This window comes from Gigantopelta aegis, chromosome 4 (assembly GCF_016097555.1).
Source record: "Gigantopelta aegis isolate Gae_Host chromosome 4, Gae_host_genome, whole genome shotgun sequence".
Classification (NCBI taxonomy): domain Eukaryota; kingdom Metazoa; phylum Mollusca; class Gastropoda; order Neomphalida; family Peltospiridae; genus Gigantopelta; species Gigantopelta aegis.
Window position 1 is genome coordinate 5,337,781 of NC_054702.1, and position 15,809 is coordinate 5,353,589.

Here is a 15,809-nt window from a genome sequence, read left to right on the forward strand (position 1 = left end):
ACTCGGAATCACATCATCATGGATTACGTACAGCTCTTTGTGCTTGCGATATGCGCCATCCTTTCTGTGTCAGGTGAGTGAAAGTGTCTCTTTAAATCTTCACTGAACACTGAGACTTGAAAAATATCATATAACTAGTGTTTGGCTATCCTCCTGTAGAAAAGGTGTGAAGGATTATCGTCCTTGGGGAATGGCAGACGAATTTCCTATACTTTGTTGGAGCAATCGCATCAAAAACAACCTTTGGACTCTTCCTTGTACCAGTGAGAATAGCCAATAAGATTGTCGTTGTGATTATAAGAAACAATAGGGCACACGTTGCACACAATGTGACCTGAGTCACTCGTGTGTTACGTCATTCTGTGTAACGAGTACTTTAGTCAATTGTTTTGTTATTCACTATGAACAACAGATATCACTTACAGGAAGTATACCTTTTGTATCCATGGTGTCCGTATTAAATTGATATACATGTATACATATATAACTTAACAAAACTTTTAAAGGGACATCCGTTTTGTCACACCAGATGGAGCTGTGGGTAGCCGGTTTTGGTCTAGCAGTGAAAACAAACGAATAATTAACTGTGTTGGAATAATTAGGAAACGTCTGATATCCAATGGTCGATGATTAATAGATCAATATGTCGTATTGTTGTCGTTAAACAAAACTGAGGGCCCTCTTAGTAATCATTAACCAGCCATGAACTCATTTCTTGGAAAGACAACACACAGTTGCGTGTCTGCCCATAATAGCGTGCCAGCCTAATGGAAAATCAAGTTAAAAGTTAAAAATTGTGTTTTCTTTAACCGCACTATTAGAGCACATTAATTTATTATTGGATGACAAACATTTGGTAATTTTGACATATAGTCTTAGAGAGAAAACCTGCCACATTTTGTCCATTAGTAGCAAGGGGTCCTTTTTATGCACTTTCCCATAGACATGACAGCACATGCCACGGCCTTTAATGCACCAGTAGTGGTGCACTGGTTTGGACGAGTCGATCCAGCCAGTGCACCACAACTTGTATATCAAAGGCCGTGGTATTTGCTATCCTGTCTGTGGAATGGTGCATATAAAGATCCCTTGCTGCTAATGGGAAAATGTAGCGGGTTTCCTCTCGAAAGACTATATATCAAATTAGCAAATGTTTGACATCCAATATCCGATGATTAATAAATCAATTTGCTCTAGTGATGTTGTTAAACAAAACAAACGTTTGTTGGGAAGGGAAAAAAATCACAGAATGGGTCCACTTAAGTGCTTCGACCCTACGACACAAGCACCTCAGGCTATATATATATCGGCTATTGGATATCACACAGTGGTAAATATATAAATGAATTGATGATCAACATCATTTTAAAATATTATAAAATCAAGATAAAAACACGGTGTCAAGAGCTGTGCAAAAGTATAAGTATCACAGGTACGTATGTGCAAATGTATAAGTATCACAGGTATTAAAATGTCGAGTAAAAATGAGTATCTTGTAGAAACTTCAAGATAAGTTCAGGGTGGAATCGAAATGATTCTATACCATTTTGTCTACCAAATATATCTTTCCTCGTCGGTCCAAGATGACTACACTCCACCACTCCAAGTAAACCCGCTACATTTGTTCCATTAGGAAGGAAACGTTTTATGTAACGACGCACTCAGCACATTTCATTTACGGTTATATGGCGTCGGACATAGGATTAAGGACCACACATATATTGAGGGAGGAAACCCGCTATCGCCAATTGATGGGCTACTCTTTTCGATTAGTAGCAAGGGATATTTTATATTCAGCATCCCACAGACAGGATAGCACATACCACGGCCTTTGATATACCAGCCATGGTGCACTGGTTGAATGAGAAATAGCTCAATGGGCCCACCGACGAGGATCGATCCCAAACCGACTGTGCATCAAGCGAGCGCTTTTACCACTGGGCTACGTCGTGCTCCCGTTCCAGTGATCTTGCCTAGTGGAAACGATATACTGGTTAGTATCATGTGTGTGTTAATATCAGTGGAAGGCACACCAACCCTGGAATGAGGCAAATCCAAAGCAGACTTGGCAGCTGTATCTGCCTTTTCATTACCCCTGAAATGGTTGGGAACCCAGCAAAATACAATAGCTTTATTAGCAATAGATAAAAAGACACACTTTCATATCAACATCCAAATTAAGGAAAGTTCTAACTTCATATTTTGTAAAGCTTGGAGACATGAAAGTGAGTCTGTAAAAATACTAGACTTAGATTCCACAGAATCCTTAATTTGTTCTAGGGCTTCAATGGTTGCCCAGGATCCCGCAGTAAAACAAATAGATGCCGAATCCGGTCAAGAATGAACACCTGCGAAACAATGGAATTTGAACGTCTTGTGCGTTCAGATCAAGGATTCGAACTCACTACTCACAGAACGTGTACACTGTAAACAACGCAGCCCACGAGGCCAAGCATCTGTATCATCAAATGAGCATGTAATTTAAGCTTTATACACCTGATACTAGTGGTAGTAATGTAGTCTGGCGGAACACAACGAAGATTGTCGGAAACTAAATCGGAAATTAGAGATTACACGTCTAGCACGTGCATCACGCTTAATGCCAGTTATCCACTTCTGAAATGTTTGTGATCGAATCGTTCAGGTGAGGTCCTTTTGGGTTATTAGTTTTGTAAATATTCTTTGCCATTTTAACCAATATTTTTATTTTTTAATCATCAATTTCCTAGATTTTAAGGGTACGTAATTTTATCGTTCGTACCCTCTGATATAGAGATAGCGATAGTGTAGAATACTGCAAATATGTTTGGAAAAAAAAGTAAAGTTTGTTTTATTTAACGACGCCACTAGAGCACATTGATTTTTTTATCTTATCATCGGCAATTGGATGTCAAACATATGGTCATTCTGACAGTTTTTTAGAGGAAACCCGCTGTCGCCACATAGGCTACTCTTTTACGACAGGCAGCAAGGGATCTTTTATTTGCGCTTCCCACAGGCAGGATAGCACAAACCATGGCTTTTGTTGAACCAGTTATGGATCACTGGACGGTGCAAGTGATTTACACCTACCCATTGAGCCTTGCGGAGCACTCACTCAGGGTTTGGAGTCGGTATCTGGATTAAAAATCCCATGCCTCGACTGGGATCCGAACCCAGTACCTACCAGCCTGTAGACCGATGGCCTAACCACGACGCCACCGAGGCCGGTTAAATATGTTTGGTGACACGAGATTGTAATTATTTCGCTCCTGAATCATAAATAGTCTGGCTGACATTTTGCTGGTGGTCGTTGAATCATAGAATACTTCTCTTACTCACACTAACATCGGATACAACAAAGGATTGGCGTGTTCGCTAACCTCTTACACGCGATTACAAAACTGCGTAATATCGGAAATTGTCAAATGAAGGCTACGTGTTCAACTCTGCGTCTAATAGGATAAATGCTGTTCTTATTTTCTAAAATCAATTGTCAAATGACAAATGCCGACATAGGGAAATGGGTTGGATCGATAAAACCCGTTAAAAACCATGTAGTGCTTTTTATTTATTTGTTTTTTTAGGTTTTTTTTGCGACGGGGTTGGTTTGTGCCGGTTGATGTAAAGACTCAAATTAACAAACAGTAAAAACTCGGTCACTGTGATTTGTGATCGAGATGAGAAGACTTCATTTACATTACACACAACAACCTTGACCTCACTTTATTATATTCCAATACATTTTCCGTAGTCTAGACCTCCCGTCATAATTCCTAAACACGCGCCTTTATTGGAGTCTTGTTGAGGGAGGGGGTGCGTATGTGCGTGCATGTGTAGGGGGAGGGTGCTGTTGTTTTATTGGTGGGGGTTTTGGGGGGGGGTCGATTTTTTTTTTTTTTTTTTTTTTGATTTTTTTTTTTTTTTTTTTTGGGGGGGGTCTTTTTCAACAGCTGTACAGAGACAAACATAGATACAATCTTACGATTTGCAGGTATCAGTCACGAAATTGAGGATTCATGGATCGATTTAAAATCAGATGGAACGCTAAACCTGCTTGTGAAACTGATTATTACAAGGTATAGGAGGACAGCCACTCCCGAGGAGATCCTTTATTGGACAATACATTCTTTTGACTGCCACAAAGAGGACTGCCATTGCTATACTAGTTTACTAAATCAAACCTAGCACCGCACACGGGCTCATTGGTATAAATACATCTGTGATAACATGCACTCATGAATCGTATCCTGCCCCATAGGTGGCAGCTGTCATGAGTAACACCACTGTTACCGAAGCTGTCAAGTTTGTAACTTCATCTAAAACATAAAAGTAAATGTGCAATAGTTTAATCAAATATATGAAAAGGTATACACAAGTTCAAAATATGGAATAGCATCAGTCAACATTCTGGTCAGTGACGCATCGTATTTAATAGATGTAGCCTGGAAATGTTCGACACTTTATGAATGAACTAGATATCAGAATTATCAAATGTTTGATATCCAATAACCGATGATTAATTAATCAATGGCCTCTAGTGGTACCGGTGTCGTTAAACAAAATAAATTTAACTGTCATTTCGTGGAATTTTCTTTCTGTCTTTCTTAGGATGGGACAGCGTTATGGACGAGAGGTTTGCCGTGTATTTCCATACCCTTAACGAGAACGGAGATGACGTCGTATCTCTGGATGACGTCACTACCTGTGTCGGCAGAGCGGCGGAGGAGCAGCAGAACATCGTGGTTAAAGTGAAATGCGAGGAGTTCCTGCCCCGGTGGTACATCCACTGCATCATGGGAGGACACGACGGACTCTCGGAGCCAGACTTTGTCAACAGGTTTAGGGACATTGAGTGAGTTTATTAATGTTTTAATTGTGAAGGGTTCGTATTAAAGCAACTATCTTGAGTTTTCTCAACGAATAGTAAAATGTTTCCCACTAACAGAGCCTTTTTAAAGAGTAAATTAAATATGTTTTTGCTTGTTCAGAATATCAGTTTCTTGTCGTCTTAGAGTTTGTAATAACCCAGCCCGGATTTTACCTGCCATTAATTTTCTGCAATATAATATATAACTAATTCTATGGCTCCCCTCCCCCACGACAAAAACAAACAAACAAACAAACAAAAAACCCGCCCCTTTACCCCACTTTACTGATTAACAACTTGAAAAGTATTTACACCAGGAGAATATTTTGCACCTGATATTGGTATTACCTATTTCTGGTAAACATTTCAACAATGTAGATGGAATTCCCTGCAAGTAATGACAGAATCGCAATTGCATGTCATAAGACGTATTTCCGGAGTGATATGTATGCATCTGGTCCAGGTGTACGATGAGTACCACTGTGTCTTCTGTTGTGTCACCTGTTAGTCAAATACCACCTGTCAGTATGTCGAATGGCCGGGCAGATTATCTTTCGATTTATTGTCATTGGAACGTCTCAGATAGTACACATTAACTACTGTATATCACTGTCTCTGTATATATATATATATATATATATATATATATATATATATATCACACACACACACACACACACACACACACACACACACACACAATGTATGCTTTATGTATACAGGGGGCGGAACATAGCTCAGTGGGAAAGTGCACGCCTGATGCGTGGTCGGTCTAGGATAGATCCCCATCGGTGGGCCCACTGAATTATTTCTCGTTCCAACCAGTGCTCCACGACTAGTATGTGCTATCCTGTCGGTGGGATGGTGCATATAAAAGATCCCTGGTTACTAATGGAAAAATGTAGCGGGTTTCCTGTCAATGACTGTGTCAAAATTACCATATGTTTGTCATCCAATAGCCGATGATTAATAAATCAATGTGCTTTAGTGGCGTCGTTAAACAAAACAAACTTTTAAAACTGTTTACAGATCTGAGAAAGGCAAGGAGGCGTTTTCGCAGGTGATGTTCAGGTGTGCGCAGGTCGGTTATAGAATTATCGACCTGAACAGCGACGGCGTTGTATCGAGTGACGAGGACCGCTGCATGAGTGTGCCAACCCCAACCGAAACCGCCGCCAGAGACTTGACTACGTACTTGATGAACGACACACCCGACAACTACGTCGCTAATGACGCCAGCTGTCCGTGGCGCGGTGCATCAAGCAGCCAATCAGAGTAGAGCTAGAGCTTCAACTGGCTAATGAATATGTAAATTGGTTTAGCCATACTAACGTTTAAAATTCCATGTACAGTGGAAAATAATTGTTTTGAAATAAAAGTGGTTTCGCTTGAAATATCAATTGCTATGTCTTTTTTCTGTTTTTGTGCGCTTAATATAATTAGGTTTGTTTGGTTGGTTTTGATGGTGGTGGTTTTGATTTGTTTTCATTTGTTTGTTAGTTTTGTTTTGTTGGGGGGGGGGGGTTTGGGGGGGGGTGGAGGTTCTTTCGGTTTTTGTGTTTGTTTCTTTTTTGCTTGATTTTTGGCGGTGCTGGGTTTTTGTTGTGGTTTTTGTGGGGGGGGGAGGGGGTAGTATTATTTATTTATTTTATTTATTTATTATTATTACTTGGTTATTTGTTTTGTTTTTGTCTTCTTCTTTTGTTGTTGTTGGGTGGTGGTTGTTTTTTCGTGGGGAGTAATAGGGATTTTTTAAATCCTAGACAACTGAACTGTGTCAGGGTTGGGACACCTACATCATATTCACCATACTGAAGTGTTGAATGACACATATTTTCGTAACGCTCAATTCGGTATCCGCGGCTAGTAATTCAAAGGCCTTGGTACGAACGGTCCTGTTTATTCACAATAAAGGGTTCCTCTGGCTAGTCAGACATGGCAATGTGTAGGCCCCTAAACAACCCGAGACTAAAATGCGCTGAGGTGACGCTAAACCGATGATCCATCCCTTTCAAGACGTGTCTGTGATCAGTGCCGTGAACACGACGTAACTATGATAAAGGTTCTAAAACGAATAACGTAAAAGAAAACGAAAAAGCTTCTACTATTATCCTGTTCAATTATTTAGACCCAAAGTTTTTTGCAAATGTTACGTTTATTTCCTATTCGATATTTGTTTTTGCATTTACATGAAAACAAACCCAAACCCCGACAGGTTTTATATACAAATCATCATATAAAATGCACGAAGTTGACTTAGTTCCACTTTTTAAAAATCTCTGTGTGTTCGGAATGCACGTTATTTCTCCTATAAATAACTAAGGTCATTTGCATATCAAAAGCATCATTCTATAGTGCGTTTCAAACTAATGTTCGGTTCTATCGTCCTATCCGCACAAATCGTAGTATGACCTATATTTAAGAAAATATCTGTAAACATGAAGCAGGCGCGGATTCAGGTGGGGAGTTCAAGTGACAAAACCTCAGTTTGAAAAAAAAATATGTATCAAATATTATAATTATATTGTGGAATACACAAGCGCGCGCGCTGAAGGGAGAGACATACATACAGAGAGAGAGAGAGAGAGAGAGAGAGAGAGAGAGAGAGAGAGAGAGAGAGAGAGAGAGAGAGAGAGAGAGACGTCATTTATGTATTATGTACGACGCACTCAACATATTTTAATCTATGGTTATATGGTTATAGGGAGAGAGAGAGAAGAATATGGTATGCATACGATTGGTGGAGGTGTGAACCTCTGCACAACCCCAACCCCACTTAAGGCTTCTTTTGTATATGGAGCGGGACGTAGCTCAGAGGTAAAGCGTTCGCTCATGGTAGGTCGACTGATCGATCCCACATGGTGGACCCATTGGGTTGTGTCTAGTTCCAGCCTGTGCACCACAACTGATGTATAAAGGCTGTGGTATGTGCTATCCTGTCTATGGGATGGTGCATATAAAACGTCCCTTATTGCTTATCAAAATTGCTTATCGGAAACAGTGGCCCATGTGGCGGTAGCGAGTTTCTTTCTCACTGTCATAATGCTCCTTAACCGTTTTGTCTGACACCACATAAACGTATATCAAATGCGTTGAGTGTGTCGTTAAATAAACATTTCTCTCGTATGTATGTGTAGTCTATATGCATTTCTAGTCGATTAGTTTATAGGTTGTTTGATAGTGAATGATATGGAAATAAATAGTTTTTGGTGTTAAAGAGTTCGTGCATACATTAAAGTAATACTCCTGATGGGTATGGAGAAATAACTTAATCAGTCGACAAACTCATTTCTTCATCACTATCTTCGTTAAGGGGGACTATCACAGGGGGTATTTTATTTCTTATAAAACTATTTTGTTTTCTAAAATCTTCTTCGATCTTTATTACATGTTTAACTGCGTCAGAGAAGTGTGTAGGTGTGACAGAGTTCAATGCATGTGCAAGTTCTCTCCGCACCGTGGTCATTTTACCATCATTATGACGAGCTATGTGCCCTTTGACTTGACTCCAGATCAGTTCTATCGGATTGAGTTCAGAATGTCTTGGCGGCAGTCTTAGACACAAGTGCCCATGGCGTTCAGCAATATCATCAGTAACAAATTGCTGTGCACATTTGTTACTTTTCACAATTTCATAAAGAACTGGCTTTGTCATGTTACTCTCAAAAGGTATATTTTTGTTTCGTAGCCACGACTGAATTTCTTCCTTTTTAGCGTTTAGTGCAGGACATCGTGTAATCTCAGTTAATTTGTTGTGGTAGCTTGCGTTATCCATGACGATAACAGAAGGTTCTGGTAGAGAAGGCATAAGTTGTTCTTCAAACCATTTGATGAAATTGTCATGATTCATCTCACCATGATAGTCTCCGTCTGTGTTTTTTAGCCTCAAAGATCAATTCACAGCCATCTATCAATCCATATTTATCACAGCCAGCATGACAAATAATAAGTCTTTTTCCCTTCCCAGTCACCGAACAGAGTTTAGGAACTCTATCAGCAGCGTCTGATTTCGGCATGTGATTGGCGGTACTTGTGCCCGGGTGGATATCTGTCCAGTGGTGGGATGTTGTATGGTTGACATTCACCCAGGTCTCATCTTGATACACTATTAAATACCCCTGTTCTCGTAAACTGGATATTTCACGGAGATAAGACAGTCTCCTGTCTGATATATTGGCGTCCTCAAAAATCACTTTTCCGGTTGTAGACATATGTTGGTATTTAAAATCGCGGTCATGGAGTGTTCTTCGTAAAGTTGATATGGATATGTTGATTCCACATTCCTCCCTTAAAGCCACGTTAATCTTATGTAATGTAGGTAATTCGCCCTCCCTATAAAATCTGTATACTCGTCGTCTAATAACATCTTTATCAAATAAATCGATGAGTTTTCGGTCGCGTTTTTTAACAGTGATTTCTGTGCTCGGATTTGTAGAGCTTAGATTTTTCACAGTTCTTTTCACTGTTGAAATCGAAACTTTAAGTGCAGCGGCAACTCGATCGACAATTCGATAAGAAGCATACCTAGGTCTACCGCGCTGATATTCATCTTCACAATAATCGAAAACGTTCTTAATACACGATTTTACATCAACTGAAGTGTTTTTCGATTTACCCATATTTTTCCTCAAATAACAATAACAAGAATGTCGACTAATACATTTTCAATGAATTTATATACCCTACCTAACTTGTATTTTACGTGGTTTACACATTGCTACAATAGCACGTGCAGTCATAGATCGAAATAATGATGTTATTGACCAAGCAATGCTATCGTATTTTGGACATTCAGGGCTGTGTCTGCGGGATGAAAAAGTGGTTGAACCCATACGAGTCCGAACAATAGCCCTTTGGTTTTTCGCATTACAAATGTAACACCCCACCTTCAAACCCCAGCCCCTAGCACCACCATAAATACTATATATATATATATATATATATATATATATATATATATATATATACGTATGAGTTCCCAATTTAGAGGCAAATTAAATAACATTTTTATTATTATTTGATGTTGGTGGCCTTTGACATTTTATCTCTCCCCCCCCCCTGGTCTTCTGGGTCCGGCCCTGCATTAAATTTATTTATAAATTTGGAAAGCACATTCCTGCGGTGTGTGAGGTGATTTGTGTTTATTACTGTGCTACACCTCAGTTGTGTTAGGTTAGGTATGGTATGCTAATATATAATTGATATAATAAAATAAAAATACATAATACATTAGCTAAATTGATTAAATATAATGCACCTACAAGAAAGGGTTACATGTTCTGTTTGTTTACATCTATGTTTAACGGAAAGATTAGACGATGCTGTTACACACTGCAAAACAATAATAACCTTGATTTAGTGAAACAAGCTATAATGGCCTTCACGTAGACTCAGATCCCAATCTTTTGATATGCAAATGACCGTAGTTATTTATAGGAGAAATAACGTGCATTCCGAACACACAGAGATTTTTAAAAAGTGGAATTAAGTCAACTTCGTGCATTTTATATAATGATTTGTATATAAAACCTGTCGGGGTTTGGGTTTGTTTTCGTGTAAATGCAAAGAAAACAAATATCGAATAGGAAATAAACATAACATTTGCAAAAAACTTTGGGTCTAAATAATTGAACAGGATAATAGTATACAATGTATAGTAAGATGACCAACGATAGGTGGCGCTGTGAACAGGTGCTGTCAGCCAGTCAACTACTTTCTGGACGATTTATGCAGCATTACACGTGTGTATACCAGTTTCATCATGGTCATTTAATTAAATATTAGATTTGCGTAAGCAACGCGCAAACGAAACGACCGTTCTCGCAATTTTTAGTGAGCATTGTATTACATTTCTAGCAGCAAGAAACAAAAGGTTTAAAAAGAAATAATTATAAAGATACGATGTTTACTGACAAGGGCTGCAATGTCGGTTATGTTCCTTTTCTGAACTCTTGCAAAGTTGTGTTTCTATTTCTGATAACTTTAGAAGGTTCTAATTAAATTGATATAGCCTTGTTACATTGGTATATTTAAGGTTTAAGGACTGAAATGCACAGTTTAAATGAACGATGTATTGACAAATGTATAATTGATTTAGTATCAAATATGTATAGAGTTGCGGTCCCTGTGTTACTAAACATTAATTTAAAATCTATTCTTAGATGATACAAACATTTTAAATCACTGGTGAACAGTACCCACTGAATTGGAAAGCATGCCGCTTGTTATATATTATAAAAATATATAAGTGATTTTGAAGGGAATTAGTCATGAGGTTCAAAACATACCGTGTGTGTGTGTGTGTGTGTGTGTACACACGTGACATCACATACCTCATATAATAAAGTAAAGATATTTTGAAATGAATTTTATTAAGACAGGATGATATTAAAAGTAAAAACTTACATCTCAAAATGAAAAATACATCAAAAACAAATGTTGTAAAAACATATTTTGTAGGTTAAATGCTATATTTTTAAGCAGAAAGAAAACAAAAAGCGAAAAAAAAATAACAATAAACATAAATCATTCAGTGTAACTGTTAAAATAATATTTGGTGTGGTCACCCTGTTGTTGATATATCAACATGGTCACAATAGATTAATTTAGGCGAACAGTGTAACGTCAGCAGTCATAACCGTGTCCCAGACGTCCATACCGTCACACACCCAGTTGAAGAGAATACACGTGCCCTATCCACACGAAAACAGAGCGTGATATCAGCAGTCACTCTTGTCGTAAGCCGACTAACAATCATCCATACCGTCACACACCCAGTTGAAGAGAATACACTTGCTGTAACTGCACGAATATAGAGAGCGTGACGTCAGCAGTAATCCGAGTCAGTCGTCCACACTGTCACACACCCAGTTGAAGAGAACAGTATTTTCGTAACCACACTAGGACACAGGGCATGACGTCAGCAATCAATCTTGTCGTAGTCCACACCGTCACACACCCAGTTGAAGAGAATAGCCCTTTTCTTGTAACCACACGGGGATAGAGAGCGTGACGTCAGCAGTCACTCTCGTCGTAACCCGAGTCACAGTCGTCCATACTGTCACACACCCAATTGAAGAGAATACACTTGCCGTCTCCACACGAAAACATAGACGGACCACACAAATCTAGATCGGGTTCGCTCGTCCTGCCTTTACAGAATTCCACATCCTCGTCGGCATTGCCGTGCAAGCAGTCTCTGATGCCGTCGCAGAGCCAGCGTTCTGGGATGCAGTCAGTGTTGTTGTCGCTTGTGTCGCAGTCGAAGAATCCCGGCGCGCAGGTTCCGGAGGTGCAGCCCGTCTCGTCAGTGTCACAGTCCGGTTCGCCGTCGCACACCCACTCGGGCATGATGCACGTGCCGTCGGCACACGTCAGCATTCCGGGAAGAGGACATCCCCCATTTCGTTCTAGTTGACACACAAGTACTTCAAACAAATAGAACGTGAAGAAAACCTTAAATCCCTGTTTGTACATGTTCATTGTTCAGATGTTAATACATTGTACGCTATTCAAATCTGAACTTTTTTCACTTTTTTTTGAAAATATATAGATGTATAAGTACAATTATCTCCCTTCCTCTTGTCCCTTCTTAAATGTGAAAACCAGTTGTCAGTTTCTTCAACGCTGGGTTTAGGATATTTTGTTGTGCTTATTTTCGTGTATGTGGCTATCTCTGTCATCCTACATTTGACATATTACGAGCAAGTGATCCCGAGTCTCTTGCAAAGGAAATAGTTTTTAAACTGCCGCATCCTCTTTGTCACATTTGACCTTTAAACAAATATACAAACACGATAATTATATAGCGCAAATAGTAAGTCATCCTTGGCATGCTAATGTGCCTTCAATATTCTAGTAGCGGAGGCGGGATAATAGTTTTTTTGCGATGGATGCAACTTTAAGGGCAGCTACATTATTTCACAGTACAATTACGTTGATGCACTTCTTGTTTTTTTAAAGGTTCGGGTTGTAGACATCTCCAACACTGAAAGATGGGTCCGCACCATCATATGTGGGAATCTGGAGCACTGTTAATGTCTGCATCTAGCATATACTTTCAAGCAAGCATAATCATTTAAGGTAAATCCATGGAAGCACAATTTGGTAACAAAGTAAAGTTTGCAGGTAACTTTTCGATGATTTAAAAACATTATACTGGCATAATCAAGGGATGGGAAATGCTCCCTCCCCCAATCGTATTTCTTCCCCCATCACCATTTATTTTAATATCTTATAGACATTATTAAACCCTTTCCATTCCCCCATCCCATGACAGAACAGAACAGAATTTATTTACACTCTGGCCGTTCAGCAACGGCATAGGAGGGCTACATAATATAAAGGAACATATATATATATATATATATATACATGATATATATATATATATATATATACATGAAGAATTTGGGATTTACAATATAAATGTATATATGTACACACATTCACTTCACAATATACACATGACAAGATGGTGGTTGACAATATATGCAGTAAATAAGTTATTTTCCAGTATAAACAGTACAATCCTTAAATACTGTTAGTTTGGGTGCATTTTGAGCGTTTAAAGATATTAGTAATAACATTTATTAATTTTGATAAATTCTTTAATACACTGATTCGTTTACTGTTCATGAGTTGTTTGAATTTGAAAGTATTTGGTCGTGTATAATAATATGGATGTAGAAACTGGACCCTGGAATCATGAAAATATTTACAGACGAAAATATAATGGTATTCGTCACCAATGTCTATTTCATCACATAGGTTACATAGCCTGTCACTATCTACATAACTGTAACATGGTTGTAATTACTATTTATGATAAGTTTAATGACAGCACTAGCGCACATTGATTTATCAATCATCGGCTAATGGATGTCAAACATTTGGTAATTTTGACATAAAGTCTTAGAGATGAAACCCGCTACATTGTTCCATTTGTGGCAAGGGATCGTTTATATGCACCATTCCATAAAATGAAATTATGAAGTCAAGACCTTTCGTTCATCGACGTTGAGTGCCGCCTCAGTGGGCGACGTCTCTGACGACAACACCAGCGTCATGAACAATTAGCAGCGTTTTAACAAGCATTCTGAGAGTAGCCTACTGCTAAAGCAATACATGTCGCCAACTGCATTTTATTGTTTCTCCTAAATTCAAGGGTCATAACATTTTTGAAGTCGGTAAATCATCACGAAAGTTAAACGTGATCTGTAACTGTACATGATAAAGCTATATACCAAATTTCATCTCGATATCTTCAGGCAATGCAACACAAAAGTCCGCAAAACAAATGTCCATAGATATGTCACAGTGCTACTACTTCAACGTTATAAACCCCCACCCCTTAACTTGAAATAGGGGCCTACCATTCAGAGGCGTAGTAAGGCGCCAAAAAATGGGTGGCACACTTTTATATTTACACACTTTTACACTATTATAAAGCAAATATAAAGCAAAATACTGAAAAGTGGGGGGCACGTTCCCCCCTTGCGCCCCCCCCCCCCCACACACTTCATACGCCAGTGCCATTAAAATGTGTACATCCAGCACCCTCCTATTGAATCCACCTCATGCTGACAGGGAATAAAAGTAGAACCATAGGCGTACGGGCTTACGGCTGATAGGTACAGGGCTCGTAGCCCGGTGCCGACTCCCACACAGAGCAAGTTTTAATGACTCAATGGGTAGCTTTAAGACCATTACACCCTATTCTCTCTCACTAGCCACTAACAACTAACCAGTGGTGTATCGACCGAAAATGTAGCGCGCTATGGTAAGCACTGAAATTGCGCTTCTGTCCAAACATCTGACACCCATCTTTTAGATAGCGTCTGACATTAATAGAAATTGTTCAGTGGTGCCCCCTTCAAGTGGCGCCCATAGCACGTGCCATACCTGTCCTGGGGCGTATCCAGAGAGGGAAAAACGCCGAGGGGAAACCCAGATCTGTAAAATAAATATCAGTGTCATGGAAAAATAAAATAAATCTGGGGAAATTCATGCTGGCTACGCCATTGGTGTCATACCCTAGGTACGCCACTGCAACTAACCCACTGTCCTGGACAGATAGCCCAGATAGCTGAGGTGTGTGTCCATGACAGTGTACTTGAACCTTAATTCCAGTGTTTAATTCAATATAAGTACGAAAATAAGGTTGAAATGAAATGAAAGTACGGGCTCCCATTTTTGTTGGGGTGGGAAATTGGCAGGCCGATTTTTCCCGAATTCAACAAAAATGCCCGAATCTGTATATAAGAACATTTATTTGTATTAGCAATACAGCCAAACAGCTATTTAAATCGGGTTGCAAACGAATCGTTACACATTTTTACATAGATTACAACCAATATTGTGGGTAAAATTATTGAAATATATGGTGAAAATGGTTCAGGCTAGCTCATTTTGCCCGAATTTCTCTATCGTTTTTGCCCGAAGATGATTATTTTTTTTCCAGCACTGGGGGGGGGGGGGGGGGGGGGGGGGGCAGTCTCGTACGCTTATGAGTAGAACTATGTACTGTAATAATCCATTGTTTGTCACCGGCAGCATTGATAAAGCAATCAGCACTACATTGGCAGCCAGTTTGTTGTCAAATTCAAAATCTTAACGTTTCGGTCATCCATATTGGATGTCTTAATGAAATATTAAAAACATCTAAAAGCAGTAGTAAAAAAAAAATTGAGATGCATTTTTAATTCAAGGTAAAATCGTTAAATTTCACAGGAAAAATAAATATTTTGGTCATTATGCAGCTCTAAGTGAATGTATCTTGAAGCTGCACTCTCGGGGTTTATATGCATGTATTATTTAACCATTTAGAATACACCAAGCTGCACTCTCGGGGTTTATATACATGTAATATTTAACCATTTAGAATACACCAAGCTGCTCTCTCGGGGCTTATATGCATGCATTATTTAACCATTTAGAATACACCAAGCTGCACTCTCGG

General features: G+C 39.1%; 2 protein-coding genes across 2 annotated transcripts in view; one reads left to right on the forward strand and one right to left on the reverse strand.

The window, feature by feature from the left end:
* Window positions 1-6,249, forward strand: part of LOC121371952 — a 6,321-nt gene extending 72 nt beyond the window's left edge. Inside the window, exons 1-3 of the mRNA XM_041498180.1 lie at window positions 1-73; window positions 4,591-4,834; window positions 5,879-6,249. The exon at window positions 1-73 is cut by the window's left edge and continues 72 nt beyond it. Of these exons, the coding sequence (XP_041354114.1) occupies window positions 1-73; window positions 4,591-4,834; window positions 5,879-6,128 (567 nt within the window). The 3' untranslated portion in view covers window positions 6,129-6,249. The remainder of the gene's footprint in view (window positions 74-4,590; window positions 4,835-5,878) is intronic.
* Window positions 6,250-11,863: 5,614 nt separating this feature from the next.
* Window positions 11,864-12,331, reverse strand: LOC121372137 (very low-density lipoprotein receptor-like). Its single transcript, XM_041498403.1, has one exon. It carries the CDS (start codon window positions 12,329-12,331, stop codon window positions 11,864-11,866), a length of 468 nt encoding a protein of 155 aa, XP_041354337.1.
* Between the last annotated feature and the right edge of the window lie 3,478 nt (window positions 12,332-15,809).

Coding starts and splice junctions, on each gene's coding strand:
- LOC121372137 (XM_041498403.1), bottom strand. CDS start 12,331: ATGAACATGTACAAACAGGGATTTAAGGTTTTCTTCACGTTCTATTTG.